Source organism: Psammomys obesus, unplaced genomic scaffold (assembly GCF_907164565.1).
Source record: "Psammomys obesus unplaced genomic scaffold, mPsaObe1.curated_primary_1811, whole genome shotgun sequence".
Classification (NCBI taxonomy): Eukaryota; Metazoa; Chordata; class Mammalia; order Rodentia; family Muridae; genus Psammomys; species Psammomys obesus.
In genome coordinates this window covers 7,638,098-7,658,641 of record NW_026596100.1, presented here as the reverse complement: position 1 = coordinate 7,658,641, position 20,544 = coordinate 7,638,098, and the positions used below count along the sequence as shown (strand labels likewise).

The 20,544-nt window shown below is 37.4% G+C and overlaps 1 protein-coding gene across 12 annotated transcripts in view; it reads left to right on the top strand.

Annotated features, from left to right (window-relative positions):
* Pam (peptidylglycine alpha-amidating monooxygenase) overlaps window positions 1–20,544 on the top strand; it is a 295,916-nt gene that overhangs the window by 247,059 nt on the left and 28,313 nt on the right. For all 12 annotated transcript variants that reach the window (XM_055628355.1, XM_055628353.1, XM_055628350.1 and 9 more), the window contains one exon: window positions 9,594–9,723. In XM_055628355.1, the coding sequence (XP_055484330.1) occupies window positions 9,594–9,723 (130 nt within the window). The remainder of the gene's footprint in view (window positions 1–9,593; window positions 9,724–20,544) is intronic.

The window sequence follows — 20,544 nt, the reverse complement described above, 5'->3', positions numbered from 1 at the left end:
CAGGCAGAGCAGCCGCTGCCATGAGCCCTCTTGAGGTTCTGGTATTTATGCCCTCTCACAAGTTCTCAGGATTAGACTATTTGCAGCTGGCACAAATCATGCCCCTGCTAGTGCAGGAGACAATCATAGTTAACAGCTGTGGACAAACTGAAGCAGCCCCTTATCCCACCCTTGAGATTAAAACAAATACATTCATGTAATGTAACTGGGTCTCTAAAGAAACCGAAACTCTCACTACATGACTGCCTTTTTTCTCTCCTGTTTGCTGTTATATGATGGACCATGCAATAGCAAAAAAAAAAAAAAAAAAAAAAAAAAAAGTTTGCTCCAGTGTCATTTCATTCAAGTCAAAGGAAGCTGGAATCTGCAGCAGGCTTCCATTCTTCTGAAAAGAAAGTAGGAAGTTTGTCACACATAACACCTTATACAATTAGTATTAGTCTAATTTATGTGTCCTTCTCTAAGTGTCAGCAAGGAGAGTAAATGTAATAGATAATGTGCTATTGTTTATCCTCTGCCCTTTCTTTACTCCACTCAAAGCTGAGAATGGCCCTAATGGTCTTACAGGAATTAACTGTCTCTTTAAGTGCCTAATTTGCTAGATGAAATTGTATTAGATGCAAAGAAAAAAAAAAAAAAAGAAAGCTGCTTTTTATGTGGCATTGAACTGCAGCAAAAATGCACGGCTATTTGGTCACTTAACATTAGAGCACTGAGTAATTTCAGATATCTTTAAGGCATGTTAATTTTCAGAATAAACTGAAGCCAAGAGAGTTAACCTATTGAATGAGGTCCCACAGTCTAGATTTAAAACTTGGACATTATAATTTCCAAAAGGCACTGTCTAGTGCCTCAATTCCAGTCAATTCTGGCTTGGTTGAAGCGCTTGCCCGGTTCATGTAGTGTTTCTTGGAATCCTGGCCCCTCACAACTCGGAGGCTTTAAGGTGTCTACTCAAAGCCCTGTCCTGTGTCTCTAGTTCTTGCTATCTGGACAACCTAGAAAAGCTAACCAACAGGGAGGACCCTAGGAAAGATGCTCAATCCTCATTCAGAAAGGGCAAACGGGATGGACATCAGAAGTGGGAGAAGACAGGAAACAGGACAGGAGCCTTCCACCGAGGACCTCTAAAAGATTCTACTCAGCAGGGTATCAGAGCAGATGCATATTCTTTTTCTTAGTGAGAATCCTTGACTGTTTTTATTTTTTGAGAATTTCATACACAAGTACAATGCATTTTGATTATATCTGAACATCCATGAAACTTTTCCTGTGCCCCTGCCTCTCCCTTTCTCAAATTCATGTTCTTCTCTTCTATTGTGTGTGTGTGTCCTGTTAAGTCCAGTTATCATTACTCATATGCACATCACTGACCAGTGGAGCATGGGCAACTATTCTAGTCCCTGGAGCAAACTAACTCAGCTTCCCTTGGGAACTATGGAGCGCCTGTAGCTCCACCTAAGCCCTTCCCTGATCTGTCAGAATGTGGCCTGGTGTGGTCTTTTGCAGGTGTAGTATAAGCAGCCATAGCTTGAAAGGTCATGGGTTCATGACCTTTCATGCCTTTCATGTCCATGAAATATGATTTTGCTACAGTCCTCCTAGTATTTTTTTAAATGAAGTTTATAAAATAGTAGGTTTCCCTGGTGGCCTTTTCAGTCTTAACATTAATCGTGCCTTCTCCATGGTCCTTCTGATTTACTCTTCTATACTCTTCTCTACTTAAGGCCCTCCACACCATTTGCCCTTTCTCTTTTAATAGCATCTATTGCTTCCCTATCCTCAGTATGTTCTCTCTCACCCTCCCATCATGGATTTTTTTTTTTTTTTTTTACTTTTCTGGTTTCTATATCATTCTGAGTTATGTACGAAAGCCTAAATAGTCAGAGCTAAGGATCCTCAAATAAGAGAGAGCATGCATTTGCCTTTGTTGTTGATCTGGTTGCCTCATGCAGCATTATTTTCTTGAACTGCATAGAAAGGAGCAGATTTTCACACATTAGCAAATTGTAAATGTTTGGTAGTACCTTATCATAGAGAGTTTGTGGGTCCTCAAATCTCTGACCGTTGGTTGATCCTCAAATCTAATTTCATTGATGTGCATTGGTGTTTTATGAGATACATGTACTGAAGGATGAAAATATTCAACTCAGTGACTGAGACAAATTTTTTCACATTTATATTTAATGTTGCTTATTTTCTGTCATTCACTATTTAATATTTGTTCTGAGATAGTATTAATAGAGTAGAAATAAAATCTCAAGTCACTGTCTGTAAACTGAACAATCAATGGAAATTTGCAGCTAGTTCTCTCTATCAGGCTTTAGCTGGCAGATTTTATCACACTACCGTGTATTATTAGCATATGGAGAACTGTTTCAGCCATTGAAACCCTCTGTATATTGTAACATAGCTCCACATTTGGTTAATACTTCTGATTCAAAAGAAGAATCTAGAGCTTATGGTTCATTTAATTTTTTTATTGATTGCTAAAATCAACATTCACTTAATTTTTCAGACCATCCTTAATACACATTTCTGTCACATGTTTCTATATGGTAAAGTCTTACAGATTTTCTAGGTTAAAATAAGGCATTTGGCTGGGCACAGTGGCACATGCCTGTAATCCTAGCACTCAGGGAGGCAGAGGCAGGAGGATCTTTCTGAGTTCAAGGCCAGCCTGGTCTACAAAGTGAGTCTAGGACAGCCAAGGCTACACAGAGAAACCCTGTCTTGAAAAACTAAAAAAAAATAAAAAGACTTGGAAGGCTTAGTTTTCATCTTTGGAGTGGTTGAGATGATAACAGACAATTATTCAAATATTTAGTGCTTACTTTGACAAAAGCTCAGTGTCTTTGATACATTAATTCATTTAATCCTTACAACAGCCTATTTATAATCACATTTTAGAGAGGCAGAAACTAGGGCATGGGAAGGTTAAGTTGCAGGCTCAGAGTGTCATAACTGGGAAACCAAGAGGCAAAGTCATAAAGATCTGCTCCTGAGTCTTGCCTTCTACAAATCTCATCCTTCTGTACCCCCATGAGAACATAATCCAACTGGAAAGAGAGATGGATAGAAAGACTTTCCCATTCTTGCACCATCATCTCAACCTACAATTATGATAACCATAGTGTCAATTACTTTTCTCATATGTTCGCTGTCTATACCTAAACAGTTTGGCCACAAAGAAAACCTTATTTGTTTCTTCTTCCTGCAGAGACTATTAAAAGTTGATGACTTCTGGGGGAAGAAGATGAGCTTTCTTTAAGGGTGTGGCTCCACAGTCTGGTGGGTGGTCCCACACCTGAGTATGAGGGCTGTATAATTAGGCTCTGTGGGTTATTAAACCAAAAAAGAAAGAAGACATGAGGGGGTGAGGAGTGTTTCTGGAAGGACTTAAAGGGAAGTGTAGGGCAAATATGAATAAAATTTATTGCACACATATATGAAACTCTCTGAGAATTAATACAACTATTACAGCAAAAGAATGATTGATTCAGTCTCAACTCCAACTGGTTTACATCTTTCTAGTTAGTAACATTATTCCATGAGAATGCACTTTAAACAAAACTTCAGTTTTGAGTACATTTTCAGATAGTATGATAATATAATGGTTGTAGCAGACTAAGTCTTTAAAATTATATATATATTAATTTTAATTATATATAATATATATATATATATAATTAATTTTAATTCTTAGAAGTTTTTCTACACTCATCCTGCCACTGCTTTTGAGGCTCTGGCTATCTCTTACCTCTTTCTTATTTCACTCCTGTTAAGTGAGACATTGTAATTAATTCTTATTTTCCTTTTTGACTTTGTCGCAAATATTTCTCCCGTAACATTGGTTAATTACAGTTATTGCTGGCTCTTCTGATACCTAATAAATCTGTCAGATATAAGCTTATTTACTCAGCTAGTAGGAGGTGACAAGGGTAGAGGAAGCAATCACTGCATTTTGTTGGAACACAGTGATTTCATCCAGTTTTTCTTGTCAGGACTAAATATGAGGAGCCTTATTGTACTGAAGTCAGGTTATAGTCCTCTCCTTAAATTTTATCAAGCTAGAGTTTTATGTAGCTCTGTTAGTCCTCCCATGACACAGATAAGTGGATGCCCTTTTAAATGCTTATTAATAAGATCATGTGACAGTAGCACTGATCACGAGCATTAATCTCTTTCTTGGAAAGGTGTGAGATTCTTTTAGTGATTTATTGATATAATCTTAACAGTGATACTTAATTTTTAAATCTCTGACAGATTATGAGGCTACACATTTACTGTTTTCATAATAAATGCAAGTATTCCTTGGAAAATAATGTAATTTGTTATAAAAGTCTTAGATGTCATTTGGAAAGAATGTCATTTAAAGTCTCAGAACGATGATTTCATCTTTCTTGGCATCTTTTTTAAAACAATGAATTGTGTTAAGGCTGCTAGGATGTGCAACTATTATGTACTTGCTTTATTTTTGTAAAGCGTTGCTTTCTCTATTTTATTCTCAAATCCAGGATTTTAAAAATAAGCAATCGATCGGAACCATGTTATTTGCTATCTAAGCTTAACTCAGATAACATTTTAGTTACCTGAGTCAGGGATGGCTGTGCAAAAATTACTATCTGGTTAAACCATAATTCTATAATGTTTAACTAGTCACAGTCACGTGCTGAATCACTTCAGTGGAGAGGGAATGAAAGCTGAACTACATTTTTTCCTCTGTGACTGAAAATAAGATAAAACCCAAATATATTTTTGTCATACCATTTTTTTGATGAGGATTTTAAATGTTCCTATTTTTATAATTAGGGAAAATTAGTTTTGGAACTGGGGTCTAAGGTCTGACTCAAGACTAAACATCCATTCAAATGTGAAAATGATGAGGATTGATTCTAATGCACGTGAAGGGCCCTGATTCTTGAATGCTGTGTAACAGGGATAAGAGCAGTCACTATTAGATCCATCTTCATAAAGTATTCCTAATAACTTTCTTTCTTTTACTTATTTATTATTTAAGGTTCTTTATTTATTCTTAAAGGTTACTACCTTTAACCTTTAATAACAATAATAACCATTCATAATAATTTAATAATAATAATAGTGTAGTTACATTGTGAAGGAAAGCATTCATTTCCTGATTCAGAATGCACAAAGGAGAACATAAACTCACTTCCTTTCCCATTCTAGAGTCTGATTGATATGTATTAGCTGGTAGTTGCAACACCTGTAAAGCTACTATAAATGAAATTAAAATGATTTCCAAACATTTCATGCTAAAGACTGAGTTCTTCATAGTGTTAGAATTAATTTCCTTAGCTACCACCTCTACTATATTGAAAATTCCCAAAAGTGGACCTTTCAATAAATGCTTTCTAGACATTTATACTGCCTTTGTGCTTTGGAAAATCTTTAAACATATTGACAAGTATTTTGATGTTTATAATTGGTGTGGTTTGGTCCAAAACAATTTTTACATAATACTCCTGGCCTAACCAAGTACAGTCCTATGATGTTGAGACAGTTCACAGCCAGATTAAAGTTCTTTATACAGCAGTTCCAACATTTTATGAAATTGGTATTTAACACCAACACAATACAGGCTTTTGCACATTGGATAATCAATGCCATTCATCTTCATGAGCACTTAACCCCCATTACAGGTTGGTGGCCTAAAGAACTAAAAGCTGCATGAACAAGGATGTGTGTGTATTAACTTACATGAAAGCAGTAAAGTCACATTCCTGCTGAGTAGTCTTATATTACTATCAGTATGCCTTTAGGGTAAGATAGTGGTATTCATTAATTACGAGAGTATAAGAGTGTAAGAATGAGCCAGGTGTGGTGGTACATACCTGTAATACCAGTACTTGGGGATGCATAGGCAGGCAGATCTCTGTGAGTTCGAGGTTAGCCTGGTCTACAAAGCAAGCCCAGGACAGCCAAGGCTACACAGAAAAACCCTGGAAAGAAAGAAAGAAAGAAAGAAAGAAAGAAAGAAAGAAAGAAAGAAAGAAAGAAAGAAAGAAAGAAAGAAAGAAAGAAAGAAAAAGAAAGAAAGAAAGAAAGAAAGAAAGAGAAAGGAAGGAAGGAAGGAAGGAAGGAAGGAAGGAAGGAAGGAAGGAAGGAAGGAAGGAAGGAGAGAAAGAAAAACAGAGAGAGAGAAAGGGGTATGAAAAGGCTAGCTGTTCTGATAGGCACTGGAGCATTCATGAGACTTGACAAAACCATAAATGAAAGCTGTGTAGTTGTGTTTTTCGGCTCTTGAGAATCTGATGAAAGCAACAAAGCAATTAAATATCCACTTTAGTACATACTTAAGATTCATTTAGAGTCCATCTATAAGTTCCAAAGTCAGTTACTCAGAACAGAATAATGACAACTTAATGCACAAACCACAACCAAGATCAGAATGAAATACACCCAAAATCAAGCATCTTAAAACTACCTAAAATTTTTTTTCTTTGGGGTATGATTTATCTATTTGTTCATCAACCTAGACATCTCTAATTATAATGTGTAAGAGTCTTATTGCTAAAGCTACATTTCAAGGGCACAACTTTAATAATATCATCCCATGCTTCAAAACCTTCAGTGACTCACAATTGACGGTAGCATCCATTTCCAGCCCTTTCTCCTATTTGACAAGCAAGTGTGACAGATGATGGGTGCTATTACCTGGAAAGCTCCATAACATCCACTGATATGCTCAGGGTTATTTGCAAATTCAGGTCTTCTAGCTGAAACTCTGCACTACTTCACTCTAACCCGAGAGAGCCTATCACAGTACACATGAGAGAAAAATGGCATTAGCATGCGCTCCAATATATTTCACACTAAATAATTTCAAAACTCTGTGCTTTACTATGCAGAAAGTACTTGGATCATGCCTTAAAATTAATTGCTGTATATATCATGACACTCCTTGAAAAAACAAGCCAACAGTCTCCTTGTTAAGTCCAGTTTCTTTCCTGTCTGAGTTCAAATCAGATCTGATGGTTGGCTTGTCCTGTAGTCGTGCTTGCAAAAACACCTCACATAGAATTCGTCTCCTATCTCAGGTTTCTAAACATGACGAAACTTGTAGTTATAAATGCCCTCACCTTTCTTCTTTCTGACAAAAAAAATTCTCTTCCCACTTCTTAATTCCCCTCATCCTATGCTCATGCATGTCTAAGTTGACATAAAAGCACATCTATTTTTTGCTACTCTAGGAGAACATCTGAAGAGATAGTCATTCCATGATATGCCACCCAAAGCCTCAAGACAGAATATAGGACCACTTCTGTTCATATGCTCTTTTGTTGTCCTAAGAATATGGTTCCTCACCCCCCCCCCAAGGGAGGAGCAGCCCTGCTAGGCCACAGAGGAGGACTTTGCAGCCAGTCCTGAAGACTCCTGATAAAACAGGGTCAGATGAAACAGGAGGAGGTCCTTCCCTATCAGTGGACTTGGAAAGGGTCAGGGAGGAGATGAGGGAGAGAGGGAGGGAGGGAGGGAGGGAGGGAGGGAGGGAGGGAGATAGTTGGAAGGAATGAGGGAGTGGGATATAGATGGGATACAGAGTTAATAAATTGTAACTAATAATAAAAGTAAAAGAAAAAAATAAAAATGTTGCAACATCAAAAAAAAAAAAAAGAATATGGTTCCTGATTTCCCTTATGTCTAAAGATATCTTACTTTCTGCATTCTTACTGTATCTTTACGCTCATAAAGGCCAAGAACCATGTTTTATATCCTGTGTTCACAGGATTTAGTGTAAGGAGTGCACTTATCTGTTGAAAATACTTTATTAAAAGTCATTGGTAGATGTTAGCTTTTTTGTTAATTTATACAAAAATCTGTGTGTGGAGAAGTAGAATTATTTACATGGACAGGTAGCTTTACTTTTGCATAACTGAAGATTACTTGTAAATGCTTCTTTTTTCTTTATTTTTCTACTTTATTTTTTTAATTTATTTTTTTATAAATTAAAGTTTATTCACTTTATATCTTAGCTGCAGCCCCCTCCCTCATTCCCTCCCAGTCCCATCCTCCCTCCCTATCTCCTCCCATGGCCCTCCCCAAGTGTATTGCTAGGGGAAGTCCTCCTCCCCTTCCCTCTGACCCTAGTCTATCAGGTCTCATCAGGAGTGGCTGCATTGTCTTCCTCTGTGACCTGGTAAGGCTGCTCCCCACCCCCTTAGGGGGAGGTTAACAAAGAGCCAGCCACTGAGTTCATGTCAGAGACAGTCCTTCTTCCCTTGTAAGTGTTTCTTATATTGGCTCTCTCTCTCCCTCCTCTCTCTCTCTCTCTCTCTCTCTCTCTCTCTCTCTCAAGTGTTTAGGTGCCTGTTATACAAGCTCTGTGCTTTGCTTTCTTTTGCCAGTAATTGATGCATCTTTTTGAAGGCTTAGCTGCATGTTACCACACTCTTGAGAAAGTAGGGAAAAAGCAATGGAACTTGGATTGCTGCTCTGATATTTCTCGGTATCCCTTGTTGAAGCATTTGAGATGGGGGAAAATGTAACTGTGATACAGTAGCTTTTAAGGCTATCTTATTAGTTATGTATCATCAGTACAGATAACATTGTATATAGTAACTGTTCATCCATGAGCTGGTTTATGACATGGATTAACACAAATGAACTCAGGTGTTCTCTGATGATTGTGTTCTTCAGAATACAGAATAGGAATAATAGAATCAGAAACAGGAATAATTTGTCAGTCAAAAATTGAATTGTCAGTGTTGCCTTTTTGTAATGTTAGAGAACAATAAAATATATACAAGAACAGAGAATTCCAATTTTTATAGAAATACTGAAGCTAAGAAAAATGATGCTGTCCTACATAGCTCCAGTATGATGGATAATCAATAAATAGCTTATCCTAGGAACTTCTGTCTCTTGATCATCTAGATTTTAGTCACATGGGTGGATGGTAGATAGGTACGTAGATAGGTAGGTTGGTAGGTAGATAGATAGATGATAGATAGATAGATAGATAGATAGATAGATAGATAGATAGATAGATACAGAGCCAGCAGGAGAAAGTGATACATCGAGGGATTGACTTTTTGCTCATTCCTGATATTTATTTTTGTTTTGAACAAATACCTTCAGGCTGGAGAGAGATGGCTCAGCAGTAGAGAGCTTTTCCAGAGGACTTGGGTTCAATTCCCAGCACCCACATGGCAGCTCACCACTGTCTGTAACTCTAAGATCTGACCCCTTCACACAGACATACATGCAGACAAAACACCAATGCACATAAAATAAATAAATTTTTAAAAACCCAATACCTTCAATGTTGGAATAGTTTTCAAAGATATTAAAGTTAAGAATCTTGTCCAGAGGGAGTGATTTCAACTTGGCTTTTTTTGTAGCTTAAGAATTGTCTGATTTTACAGATGTCCCAGCAACAGGAAAGGAAAGCGGATGGTCTCAAGACAAGTCTGGGCACTTAATCTCAGAGAAGAGGCTGCTTGGCATGGTGCATGCAGTGTGTTTTGTGCTCGATTTTGTTTTCAGTGTCTTTGCATGAGTTTTTATGCCAATGCTGAGTCCTTGCCTCTGTTCATTATGCTGAATACATGTGTGGATTTATCTTTTAGATTTCCACGTGGAAGAGGCGCTGGAGTGGCCTGGCGTGTACTTGTTACCAGGCCAGGTTTCCGGGGTGGCACTGGATTCTAAGAATAACCTAGTGATTTTCCACAGAGGTGACCATGTTTGGGATGGAAAGTAAGTAGTCTTTTCCTCCAGAATGTATATGAAAATAAAAGCTGTTGCTTTTCATTAAGGATACCTACGGGTGAATTCTTGTTTCATTTATTTGATTTTTTCGCAAAAATTCTGAAGAAGTGTTTGTGAATCTGTCTGGAAACATGAAAGTCGGGTGGCGCTCCTTAAGTGATGTTAGCAGTTAGTGATGAGTCGTTCCTGGATTCGTGACTAATGTTCTGCAGAATGGATACTTTGGTTCTATTGTAATATTCCTTTGGTTGTTTCTTCCCTTACATCTTTCTGATTTCTAAAATTACAGTGGTATATTTGCCTTATATTTCTATATCATTCATGTATTTCTGAGCATGATTTTTATACAGAAAATATATGTTATCTTAACATACAGCTACATTAAACAGCAGAGGGGAGATTTTGTGCATTTTAAAACAAGGAAGTTTTAAACTTAAATCCTATGCATTTTAAAGCCCCAGTGGTCTCACTGCTTTACTGGAAAGGCAGAAATAGCCTGCCTGTGTATCATCCCAATCTCTCCTCCTTGAAATTACCCCCTTTCCCAGAGTGACAACTTTAAAAGCTCAGCCTTACATTCATGAAACATCTCAAAACTTCAAAGAAAGCAATTCATCTAGGATGTTACTAGTTGGCTACAACCAAGCATTTTCTTATTTCTCTGATTGTTTACAAAAGAACCCTAAAGCCATCAGGCTCTTCCTGTCCCTCATGTCATCCCATGCCATTGACAACAATGACCCTGTGGACATTGTGATTTGGAGGGCTTGGCTGCCCTGAGTATGGGAGCCATCAGTGCCATGGCCTTCAGATTTTCACACAAGCTCATTAGTATGTAAATGTATTCCTTTTATGAGCACCACATCTAAAACTTCACTAGGAACATTTAACTTCTGCTGGTTTTTTGTTTTGTTTTGGTTTGGTTTGGTTTTTTTCCTTTGTGTTTCCTTTCAGGCTTTTCATTCTCTCTTCAAATGTATTCTAGGAGACTCTAAGAATCATGTCTGGGTTTTGTTGTTTACTATAGGGCTATCAGTGCCTTAAATGCCATCACTGTGACCACATTTTACAAATGAAAACCAAATATCTCAACAGCAAGTATAAAGCCAGGCTTTTATATCTAAAAACAGAATAGGCCACTTAATCACTTGGTATACAGCTTTCAGTGGGTTTATAAGCATACTCAATGGTTGTATTTTTTTAAAGAGTACATCCAAAACTTAGTACATTGTTTTGATTTTACTTGCTAATAAATATCCATGTAGTATTTTTAATTATAAATTTACACATGAAAGTAAAATTTTAAATATGTTTTCAACAACTTTCAATGAACCTTCACCTTTCATATATACAAGTATAGAATCTCAGCTGGGAAATTGGGGGTCCACTCCTCTCTTTAAGGAGCTCAAATTGTGATAACTAATTCTGTCAAGCATACATATATGAGTTCTTTTTATGCAGTTGAATATGAAATTTAATCAACACTTCAGACCAAATGGATACTTTTACTGCTGTTTAATTGTCCTTTTTAGTTGTCACACAAATTGAATATAGGAAAGATATTACTTGCAAGCCCAAAGCAAACAATGGTCTCAGCATGCCCATCCTGCCGCTCTAGTACATTGACTTGGTTGTTATTGAACACCTAATGGTATTTTAACAAGTGCTTTTAAAAGCAAACTATCACTACTCATTGTGGCTTAGTCTTCATTTTAATGAATATTGCTACATTTTCTGCATGGAATTCTTACCACATTTTGCCAGACAAGAAAATTACAGCATCGTTTTCTCCCATTGATACAGTTTCAGCTGGCAAAAGCTAAAATTGGACAGAGTCCAGGTTTCCATTTTCATATTGTAGTCATTTCAAGCAAACAGTAGAGGCTGGGATATTTCAGTAGCAAAGAAGAATTAGCAGAGGCGAGCATGGGGAGGGAGACAACCCAAGATGAGGAAACAAAAGCCATTAGAGAACCTTCTCTGCAGCTTATGAGGCAGTCCCAGCTGTAAAACTGCGTTTTCCTGGCACCCAGCATTCACCTAGGCACCCAGAGTCATGTGGAAGTACATTCTTCGCCAAGGCCATGTATTTGCAGTGCTAACTGGATGCTGAAAACTTAGAACGTGATGGCTTACCTTACTATCTGTTTCACCTTTGTCCTCGGCTTTATTTCTTAGCTATAAGAATATTTGTAGTCTCTCTTTCCCTCCCTGGCATTATCGCCAGGCCACAGCTAGCTTTTCCGTTCATAATCTGAAGACTTCTTCAGGATCACCAAGATATCAGCTTCCAGACTGTTTCTGCTTTATTATTCATGAAGATTAGAAGTAGCAGACTACTCTGTAGTGGTTCTTTGCTTGTTTTTGTTCTTTTTTAAAACATGATTTGTATTTATTTCAAGGAAAAAGACCTTAGATTCTGTTGTTTGCATGGCCACACCCCCTGTTGGGATAAATTAGAAAGAAAACATATTTTCTTCATTAAAAGATAGGCATTGCACAAAGATAATGCCTTCTAGTAGAATTAATGCTATGCTGTCGAGAGGCCAGAGTTAAAGGTTGGTTGAGAGTGCACTCTTGTTGCACTGTTCTCAAACGAGTGATACTTGATCTCAGCTGAGGGAAGCCATTGGGCAAATCTTATGTTCATTTTCCATGAAATCTTTCCTATGCAGTTTCTCAGTACAACAAAACTTTAAGCTCCACAACCAAATTCCTTTTATCTCACAGTTCTTAGGAATTGAGCATGATCATGTATGAGACAGAACTTGCAGCTAACAGTCTCGCAGACTCAGCCCCCAAAACTCCTTTGATGCCATTGCAACAGTTGTCCTCCCCTGTCACATCCTGGTAACTTCTCGTTCTTCTGTTTAAGCTGTGCTAAACCAACATGCCAACCGAAATGAAGTTAACAAAAGCCCTAAACCACTCACCGTCCTGAAAAATTATCTTTATTCCTCGATTTGATTTCCGTTTTCCTCCTGACTAATCCGAAGCTTCAACATGGCTGCTTCTAAGGCGTTTCTTAGAGCAGAAATAGGAAGTGTCTGTTGCCAGCAGGAAATAATGAAACTTTGAGAAACCTTTTGTCTGCCCTACTGTTGGGGCAGCTAGCCTTCTTTAATCTGTAAATACCTCCCAGCAGGAGTGAAGGAATTCTTATCTCAAGAAGGGCTGCTCCTGACCTGCTCCCCAGAAGACATCCTCACTGTCAAAGGCTTGTTTCTGGGCCTGTCCTTCATTCATCTCATCTGTGCTTGGGTTGTATCAGGATGACTCACCACAAATTCTTTGACTAAACAAATCTCTGCACTGATTTTCGGCAGTTTAAAGTCACATCCCGTATGCCATTTATTGTTTCCCCACATGGAGCTGTAAGGGATTTGGGGGAAAATTTTTGACTCAGATTTTTTTTTTAATGTTACTGATAAGAAAGAAGACAATAAAAACTAGGGAATGGCAAAATATATCAGTTTGTATAAATGAAAACATCAAGGATATGGTAACCCAAGCTACACCTACAAGATCCATATTAGCATTTTATTATCACATTAATCTCATAGAGAAGATACTCTACATGCTGATAGTCTATTACAAAATGGGATACCATACATTGAACAGTGACAGAGCAAATACCAGTAGAAGGCTTGATTTCTACATTAGACGTTTTACGGTGTTAACAAAGTTCCTGTGTATGGACTCATACACAATTCTAAGGCCTTTCCAGAAGTCATAGAGTTCTCCACATGCTAAACTCAAGTCTGAGTGTTCTTTCATCACGTTAATTCAGAATGGGGTTTTCTCCCATCTTTTATCTGCATTTATCTGCTAAATGTTCCCTAGGCCCTCAACCTACCTTCATGATGATGTGATTGTTTTAATCTGAAGGCAGTGGGTTTTTGGTTCTTTAATGACTTTTCTCTGGAAGTAAGTAGCCCCATCACCATACATATTCTATCCAACGGTGGTACAATTACTTTCTTTGATGTGTTTTCTAGCTATCTAGTGTCAAAGGATTATATTCACTGTGTGAGTGTCTATGGGTATGTTTGTGTTTGCCTGTGTCTGTGTTGTCATTGTATGCACTTTTATCTGTGTATGTTTGTCTGTGTACGTGTATCTATGTGTATGCATGTGCCTGTGTGTGTGTGTGTGTGTGTGTGTGTGTGTGTGTGTGTGTATGTGTGTGTGTGTGTGTTGCTGGGAACCAAATACTCTATCACTGAGTTCTCCCTTCAAATCAATATTTTATTTTCCTTTTTAGTAGTTCTAACACCAAGTTGCTCTCTGTTTAATTTTTCATCTCCTAAAATCTTCAAATATATTCATGAAATAGATCTAATAGCTTTTTTTCTAGAAATCTATGTTTGGTATTTTGCAGAATATTAAAGACTTTATCTCAGCTATATGTCACTTCGATAGCTTTAATATTGTTTAACTTTACAGATATTTTAATCCTAATTATCCAGAAGGTAAAACAACCCTCCTAACCTTATATTAGGTATCTGATGAACCCAGCTTTCATGCTTTATAAATGTAGTTTAAAATATGTGACTATGGGCTAGAGAGATGGCTCCATGGTTAAAAGCACTGGCTGCTCTTCCAGAGGACCTAGGTTCAACCCCCAGCACCCACATGGCAGTTCAAGAGTGTCTGTAGCTCTGGTTCTAGGAAATCCAACCACCCTCACACAGACATACATGCAGACAAACACCAATGCACATGGAATAAAAATAACTATTTTTTTTTAATTGTGCGTGATCTATCCTGTAAGCTTGGTGCACAGAGAACTTTAGGTCCTCTTAGCATCCTCCATTTAGCTCACAAGCCCTATCTTCATTGATTACCATCTTGGTGGAATGTTGCCTAGATGTGCTGGAAATCGATTTTATTCCAAATTTGAGTTAAAACTTCAGTACAGGATTCTTCTGTAGCTCTCTGGAGCCTGCATGCAATGAATTACCCGACTGAGGTTTTGCTTCAATACCTGCTCTTTCTTTTATACCTTAAGATTTTATTAGACCCAAACAACACAACTCAAAATGAGTGAAACATTCGCCATTTCTGCGTACCGGAAAGAAAGGTGAGCCCTATGAAAAGAGTGCTTCGGAATGCTGGTTCTCTGCCATACCGCAATGACCCGGATTGCAGAGGCCACCCTCTCCCACTCCTGTGCCGCTCTTTCTGATTCATCATTCACTGTTCTTCTCCAGTCTAATGGAGTCTGTAGTGCAAAGCCACCTGTAGCAGTCTTCTTCTTAACTCTGCTTTATTTGGGGTGTTTAGGCCTCTATCTCCTTTCCATCAACCCCACAACCTTAAGTACAAGAGAGAGAAAAGGTTAATAGGGAAGGGGGACCCCAACCCCTTTACTTCTCCCTGCTTGTTAGGGTCAAGATTTTTTTTATGGCTCTATGCCAATCTCCATCAACTGCAGCCATCAGGTTCCTCCATATTGCTGCTCCCTGAAGCTTTTCTCTCCATCTGTCCACTCCAAACCACCACACCATCTCTAGTCTCTGGTCTCTCCAAACTGCTTCACGCCACAGGCCAACACCGAATGCCACTCAGAACACCACTCCAGAATGCCAGCACAGGGTCTCTTTCTAGGCCTCATATTTATACTCTCAGAGTCCTAGACCACGCCCCTCTCCATGTAGCACATGGAAGGCTATTACCAGCTAAGAAAGATCACACCCCGAATGCGACAGTTAACAGGTGTGGACAAACTATAGCCTAACTAAAATCCCACACTTGGGATTAAAACAAAAGCATACTTATACAACATACAAAGAAACCAAAACTTCCATTACAGGAGTCAGTTTCTTTAGAGGCGACCATGTTTCTCGAGACAGGTGATGTGGCATTGCCTTCATGACCACTTTGCTTTGTAGCTTTGAGATATGCATCAAGACATTTGAGCTGCCTGAATGTGAGCACCTTGTCTGAAATGAAGTGGGGGTTTTTAATAAGGGCCTCATATCGATTAATAACAACATGCATTTTATTACAACACTTGTGCCCAGTGGTTGTATTGACTGAAAATCATCTAGAGCCCAAGAGTCTTGATATCTGGTTCCATACTCTCTTCACTGCTTATTGGGGCCTCCAGATTTAGGCCCATCAAGAGTGCCAAACAGCTGCGCTGGTTTCTCTGTCTTTTTTCCTTCTCACAGGAGTTTTCCAAACCATGTATGCATTCAGGCAATTTTTTAATGTAATATTTTAAACATGCCCCCACTTAGGAGGGCTTTATAAGCTGTTCCCCTAACATTAGAGAGCTTATTTGTTCTGTTGAAAACCTATGGTTCTTTTGCAGTTTCTTAATTTATATAATTACAACAACATGCCACTTTTTTCTTCACGTTATTACTTATCTTGCATTCCCTTAATTTTGATTGATGGCGCGCAAGTTTATTTTCTTCTTCTTTTGGTCCTTTGTATGTATGTGAATATGGCAAAGCATTTCTTCTCAGCCTTATCTAAACTGTTTGATTAGCTGCTAATGTGCAAAATCATTAATGGGGAATTCAAACTGTTAAAATAAAGAACTGATGAATTCCAGCCCATAGGCCACTGCTCAGTCTTTGCAACTGAGTGCCTTTTCAGAGAGGCATACAGAATCCATCCGTGCTCTTGGCACTGTGTGAAATGTGCAAGGGTATTATTATACCCTGTGAAAAGTTAAATGTGGTTGAAATAAAGACTTCTCTGCAAGCACAGAAGCAGGGTTCTCGGCTTTAAAACACCAGCTAATCCGTTTGCTATAGCAACAATAAAGCTCACTCTATAATCTGACATCTATTTTTGAGCTGGTCAAGGGTTATCTTTCTTTGAATTACAAGAGAGTTTATAGACTATTTTGTTTGGCAGATTGTGTGTGTGTGTGTGTGTGTGTGTGTGTGTGTGTGTGTGTGTGTGTGGTGCAGTTTTCTCATTTCAAAAACAGTCTGTGCTTTATTATTTGCCCTGTGTAACACCTAAGACCAGCTGTTAGTTCCATGGAACTCTGGCCATCTCAAGTGAAAGGATTAGGAAAGATAACCAATCATTTCATTGTCTGACTATCTTTTGGTGCTGCCAGTTTAAACAGACAGACATCTGCTGGAGGATGTTAAATGAAAGGGTTGATCCATTTAATTGTGGTCAATGCCTTTGAAGCTGCAATTTTCCTCAGAATTTTATACTTTCCTTTTGTTATTCATGTAGCTACAGGTAAATCGCTATAGTTAAATGGTATTAATGTAAATAAGGTGTCTAATATTTGAATTTTGTTTTTTCTTTTGTTTTTGTGTTTGTTTGTTTGTTTGTGGTGAGTGCATAAATAGATCCCCTCGTTAGTAAATTCAGAAACATACCTACTCACTGAGAGAACCTTCAGAGATACAACAGAAGTGTAGTAATAATCTGTAAGATAAATGTAATTTCATGGAAAAGTAACTAGTTCACTATGTAAGATGCCATTTTTACACACAAATGACCTAGATGTATCTGGAAATGTATCTGCAAATCAAACAAAACCCACAATATTCAGTTGCTATATTATCATGCGGTATTGGGAAATACACAGTGATAATCTGAGAAAGCTGGTGGCTTCAATTGTCCCAAATTATGATTATAGAGAATGGGTTTATTTACTTTGTATTAACTTTTGTTAGGATTCTCTTTCAGTTTGCCATTTCATAGTTTTCTGCCATACCTTGAAAAAGTAACTGATGGAATGAAAGGGAGAGTCCCCTGAGTTAATTTTCCTACCTGTTACCAATACTAGAAACCTGACGTTTCTGGGCCTTACGTGGAGATGCCATCACACAAGTTGTGTCTGTTCAAGAAGAACACAAGTTACTCTGCAGATGTCTGTCTACACTGTGGGCAATGCAGGACAGGGACTTCATGACGGTTATTCCTTACTGACCTGTTCATCCGCTCCAACGTTCTTTTTTGACTTGCCAGGGATAGTACTCTGAGACTGAATTATTTATCTCTGTTCATTAACACAGATTTTTATTCCCAGAAGGCAAGCTTAGTGTTTTGAGTCTGTGAAAACAAAAGAATAATAATTATATTTTTAAATTTTATTAAGACTGAACTTGACAAATGAGGAATGATCCTTATTTCTTTCTATCATTAAGTTGAAGGAGTTTTGTTTTTGTTACTTGTTTCAAAAGTATTACATGATCAGAGATGGATGGTGAATATTTAAGTGAATAACAAGACAGAAGGGAGGCAGTTAACTTACAGATTTACTACAACCCATTATAGTAGAAAGCTGTAAGGAAATATACTGTGTTCCAAGTAGCTTATTATTCTGCAAAGGGGAGATACAGAATTGGGTGTGCTGAGGTCTGATATGCCATTGCTTTGTGAAGGGACATAATAGGCCATTGGAATGCCACAGTTATGAGCTATTAGTGATGAGTCAGAACACTCGCTGTATGCAAAATGGACAGCACTTGGTGAGAATTGTAAGGACTTAGGAATTTTCCATCTTACCAAATGCTAAGTGCATTCCGCCAGAAAAATAGTGGATCCATATATTCTACACCAAAGCAACAAAACCTTATGTCTCAATAAAACTTTTAAGGAATATAAAAGCAATAGGGAAATCAAAATATAAGCAGTGGATCTATCAATGTTAATGCTCTAGTCATGATGTTCTATGTAGTTTACAAAATGTCATTGAGAAAAGATGGAAATAGTTTAATACAGAAGCTCTGTCATTTCTTATAACTGTGTGAATCTAAATTCACCTCAATTAAAATTTCCCTTGGTGAAGAATAAAAATATAGTTACTTTATATATTCAGCCAAAATGTATATCAGCAGAAGAGTGGTTAAGGAAAGTATAGCATATGTGGACAATGAATTTTATTTATCTTTAAAGGACAAAATTATGTCATTGAATATTGAGCAAAGAAACTAAAACTCAGAAAGCAAACTATTTCATGTTATCTCTCATACAAAATATCGATTTAAGGTATTGTGTGATGTGGAAGTAGAAGTTTGTGACCGTTTGGGCTAAGTGGACTATCATAATGGAGGTGATTATAAATGAAACCAAAAGACAAAACAGACATGTATGAAATTTTCAATAAAATCCGTCATTTTATATGGTGAATAGACACTAATTTAAAATACAATGCATTTCATTATGTGAGAGAGACATTATAACTGAAGCTGCATATGTTTTATAAATATATGCTTTTTTCTAGTCACTGCTCTGTGGTTTTAACTACACATGATAGCTTGTGTCAACAATTTTACTTAAGTTTTAGGCTGACAAAGTTAAATCAATATTTTGTGTTCAACTGAATACATCATTAATAAGGACTACTTCGGGGACTTACTGCGATCTTTCAGGAAAAATATACCCCAAAGACCTTTCTAGTCAAGAAGCTCCGATAATTATGTGATAGATATTTTTAATGGCGAGTGAGTATGATTTAAAACTTTCTTTGTTCCTACTGGGACCTCTTTATCAGATCCACAAAAAAAAAAAAAAAAAAAAAAAAAATCCCAGCCAACTAATAAATAGATTCATGATGTACTTGAGCAGTCTGTCCGTCACCTTCCCGAGTTGTCGATATGTCTCGACAGATATTTGGTGCTATTCCAATTCTTCTGATTACCCAGTTGAGCAAAAATAAAAAAATGTGTATATAGTTATTTAGTCACACCTCTGTGTGTGCTGGTTCAGTGCTCTGTTGTTGAGTGTGTAGAATGGTTTCTTGGTATTTGGTCCATTTACATCCTCGCAACATGAGCTTAGGCAGCAGCACACCTTTGTCACTTGCACCATAAACACACGAGTCTCCTTACGTGGGGTTTCACTGTGCTTTCCGCTACGTGCATGTAACCCAGTCCAAAAGTATGAAGTAGAAAATTCTAGAAATGAATAATTACACATTGTAACCCTGTAACCGTCTGTTAATCTGAGGAGTATAATAAAGTCTCCTTCTATCTTGCCCAAGACTAGAATCGTCTCTTTGATTATAATCTACACACTGGATCCATCGCCCACGTATTAGTCACTTAGCAGCCATCTCGTAAGCAAACCTACAGCATCACTGTGTTTTGCTCAAGTCATCCTTATCTTAGGAAAAAATGGCCCCAAATCCCAGGATCCATGATGCTTGAAATTTCAAAATTCTATCATATTTATTTTGTTATTAGTTACTGATTTTTAGTCTCTTGATGTTCCCAGTTTATACCTGAAGCTTTCTCACAACGTGGCTGCATAGGAAAAACTGTAGTAGACTGAGGGTTTGGTACTATCTTTGGTGGCAGACACCACTGGGATCTAGGACCCTATCTGATAAGGATGAGGAGGGGCTAATGTAAACTTTTGAAACAAGAATTGAAATAAGTACGGTATCTGTTATAACTGGCATTCTAAGGAAAAATAATACTATTCAAATATAAATTTGAAAGGTATTTCTATAATAGTTTATAACCCAGAAGATGCTGTTTTAAAGAAGCAGAAACTACTATATTCATTTGAAACCAATTACTCTATAATTAACCATTTTTCAGTAATGAAAAGCTGCTAAAAATAGAAGTTTCATTTCTCTAAGTGTAATTTTGTTTCAATAATAAATCCTGTGTTCTTTTCTTGAAATATTTTGAATGTTCTATTTATATTCTTTTGTGCTCCCATGCTTTACTTTTGGCTGGTACAGTGATCCTTCTTATCCCTCCTGTACCACTGTAATTATTACAAAGAGAGTTAAAATAAGTTAGCCTCATACATTTTTTTTTAAATATCATTGATTTGTAAACTGTGAAAAGCTTTTTAAGAAGTCTTAGTTGC